General features: G+C 33.6%; 1 protein-coding gene and 1 pseudogene across 2 annotated transcripts; both read right to left on the bottom strand.

Moving 5' to 3' along the window:
• Positions 1-744: 744 nt before the first annotated feature.
• On the bottom strand, positions 745-1,284 carry LOC129312774 (disease resistance protein Roq1-like; annotated as a pseudogene).
• A 20-nt stretch (positions 1,285-1,304) lies between these two features.
• Positions 1,305-2,508, bottom strand: LOC129312773 (disease resistance protein Roq1-like). 2 transcript variants are annotated; one of them, XM_054955482.1, is made up of 3 exons: positions 2,336-2,508; positions 1,546-2,126; positions 1,305-1,443 (listed from the first exon to the last, which is right to left on the bottom strand). In XM_054955482.1, exons 2-3 carry the CDS (start codon positions 2,034-2,036, stop codon positions 1,323-1,325), a joined length of 612 nt encoding a protein of 203 aa, XP_054811457.1. In that variant the 5' UTR covers positions 2,037-2,126; positions 2,336-2,508; the 3' UTR covers positions 1,305-1,322. The 2 variants fall into 2 exon arrangements, with proteins under 2 accessions (XP_054811457.1, XP_054811458.1); XM_054955483.1 differs by lacking the exon at positions 2,336-2,508 and having other exon boundaries at positions 1,546-2,253.
• Between the last annotated feature and the right edge of the window lie 394 nt (positions 2,509-2,902).

The raw sequence follows: 2,902 nt of genomic DNA on the forward strand, positions 1-2,902 counted from the left end.
TATTTTTAAAAAAATAAATAAAAACGTCTGAAAATTGTGTTTTTAATTTTTTTTCTTGTTTTCAAAAACATTACATTTGATTGAACAATTTTAATCTAAGAGGATGAGTTAATAATTTCACATAAGGAACAAAAAAAGTTGCAAAAGCTCATCAGTAACGTTGTCATAAAAAATTCGCATTTGTGAATATTATGCATTCAATTTGTAAGCTAAGAGCATGAGTTAATAATTTCATATAAGGAACGGGGGGAAAAAATGCAAAGCTCATCACTAATGTTGTCATCAAGAAATAGTGGAAACAAAAATCAAAATCCAATGTATATCATTTAGATTAGTTTTTACTTACTGTATTTTCTTTCAAAACATGCATGATATCTTCATGGGACCATAATCTGCTGCGTTTTCCCAGGCTCCTTTGGTGATTCTTGACGAACAATTTCTCTTCCCATATCTTGTATCAAGTCGTGGATATCAATATGACCAGATGCATTATTTTTTTATGAGGCATTTGTTTACCAGCACTTGAATGCCATAATGTGGATCAAAACCATGAGCATATTCCACCATATCTTTGACTTGTTTCCACGGATCTCCTTTGTAGAAACAAGCAATATCAAAAAAATATCCTTTTCAACTTCAGTTAAGCCATCATAGCTTACTTTTAGTATTCGTTGAATGTCGTCTTGAGGAATTCGCTCATACATATTTATAGCAGATTGCCAATCCTCTATACTCATACCAAACAGTGAGAGCCTATTACTTCAAGGGCCAATGGAAGACCATGGGCATAGTGAATCACACGATCCACAACTTCATTGTAACTTGGATCAACTTGTGCACTTTGGAAGGCATTCCAACTTAATAATTGAAGAGATTCTTTATTAGAGAGTGCCTCCATCTCATATTTTCTTTCAACCCTATGTCTTTTAAGTAAATGTTTGTCCCTTGTTGTTATAATGATCCTACTACCAGAGCCAAACCAACTACCAGGGCCGGCAATTTTTTGTAATTGCTCTAGCTTATCAACATTATCAAGAATCAACAAAATTCTCTTTTGTCTTAGTCTCTCTTTAATTACTGTAACTCCTTCATTAGCATAATCAATTTTTATGTCGACTCCTAAAATCTTTGAAAGCATTCTCTCTTGCATTCTTTCTAACCCAAGTTTCTCTTCTTTGATATCATGGAGAAAGAACAAACCTTCAAATTATCTGCTATTGAGTTATACACAATCCGTGCTAATGTTGTTTTACCTGATCCCCCGATTCCGTAAATTCCTACCATAATGACCTCATCATGAGACCCAATTTGCAATAGAGAGTTTACTTTTGGAAACGAATATCTAATCCAACTGGATATTCAGCAACATGTAAAGGACCCCTGTTGATTTTGCAAAATATTTCTTTCACAATCCTTTCAATGGTTTTATATTCATAATCATGCCTGGACAAGTACAAAAATCAATGTCAAGTCTAACAAATTCTTACTTCATATGCTAGCTAGGTAAAAAAGAAGAAAAATAGGAATATAAGTTGTGAGAATTACCCAGGAGTGACATGTGTGCCAGAAAGATTAGCTACTTCACGCAATGCAAGCTTCCAACTTTGCAGCTTCTCTTCATCAGCCCTTAAATCCTGTTTATGCACACTCAGTGCTTGTCCATAATTCCCTTTTTGATGTCGTACTTCAGCAGGTTCCACATCATAAAAAATGGGCCAAACTAGTCGTCCATTTTTCTTAATAGATTGATGGATCTTAACAAGTTCGTTGAGGCAAAATGTTGAGGAAGCATAGTCCTTAGAAAACACACAAATGGCCATCCTAGATTCTTCAATTGCTCTGTCAAGTCTTGGAGCAATTTCATCGCCTTTTCTTATTTCCTCATCATCAAAAAAGGTGTGAATGCCCTTTTGATCTAGAGCATGATATAGACTTCCAGTGAAACCAGGACGAGTATCTTTACCTCTAAAATTGAGAAAGACATCATAGGTGAAATGATATTGGAAGGAAGAAGAGGTTGATGCTCGTCCTGTCATGATGTCTAGCTTCCTCTCTCCCTCTCATACGTTTCCTATCCCTCCCCCTCCAAAAGGTGGATTTGCTTTTCAGCATTTGGATCATATCATCTGGAAAGGATGAAAATGGAAGGCAGAGAATAATGAAGGGCTGTTAGAAAAGCAACGAACAACTTTAATTGATTATATAAAGTATGAATCATTTCCAAGGATGTTCTCAGAAATAACAAAGCATAAGGGCTGTAAAAACGAACCCGTATAAGGTCAAGACATGTAGATCGATCAATCATACTAACAAGTGGAAATTAATTGCAACGTACCATTAATTGACTGGAGACTGGAAGTTTGGTAGCCACCATGTTTGAATTTTCTGAAGAATTATACTAAAAAAGTGAGTTCCTTTTTTTTTATTAGGAATGAGGAATATACTACACTAGAGTTCATTCTTTTCTGTAATATCGAGAGCAAATTTAATGGTAGTTTTTTTTTTTTAAGCTAGACAGTTTTTTTTTCCCCCCGACCGACTACGAGATAGGTTGCTATGTAAATAAAAATAGCTGGCTTAATGTAAGTTTGATTTCACTTTGCAGGAAAATTCTGGAAGTGAGGAACATAGGAAACAGTAGTAAACAGCTGTAAAGATAAATGGGAAAAGAAAAGGTACAATCATCTGTCATGCACGGTCTCAGCAGACCCACGCGTAAACACACGCATTTAATTACAATTTTTTAAATAAATTATGTACTTATTTTTATATATTTAATTTATTTTTATCTAATTAAAATAACATAAATAAATTTTAATGTGATAATAATAATTAATAAAATTTTATTATGCAATAAATAATAAAAAATATATATTTAATCATTTAACTTTACATAATATCT

The sequence above is a fragment of the Prosopis cineraria genome, unplaced genomic scaffold (genome assembly GCF_029017545.1).
Source record: "Prosopis cineraria cultivar Desert tree isolate PC_DT_omini unplaced genomic scaffold, ASM2901754v1 PC6, whole genome shotgun sequence".
Classification (NCBI taxonomy): Eukaryota; Viridiplantae; Streptophyta; class Magnoliopsida; order Fabales; family Fabaceae; genus Prosopis; species Prosopis cineraria.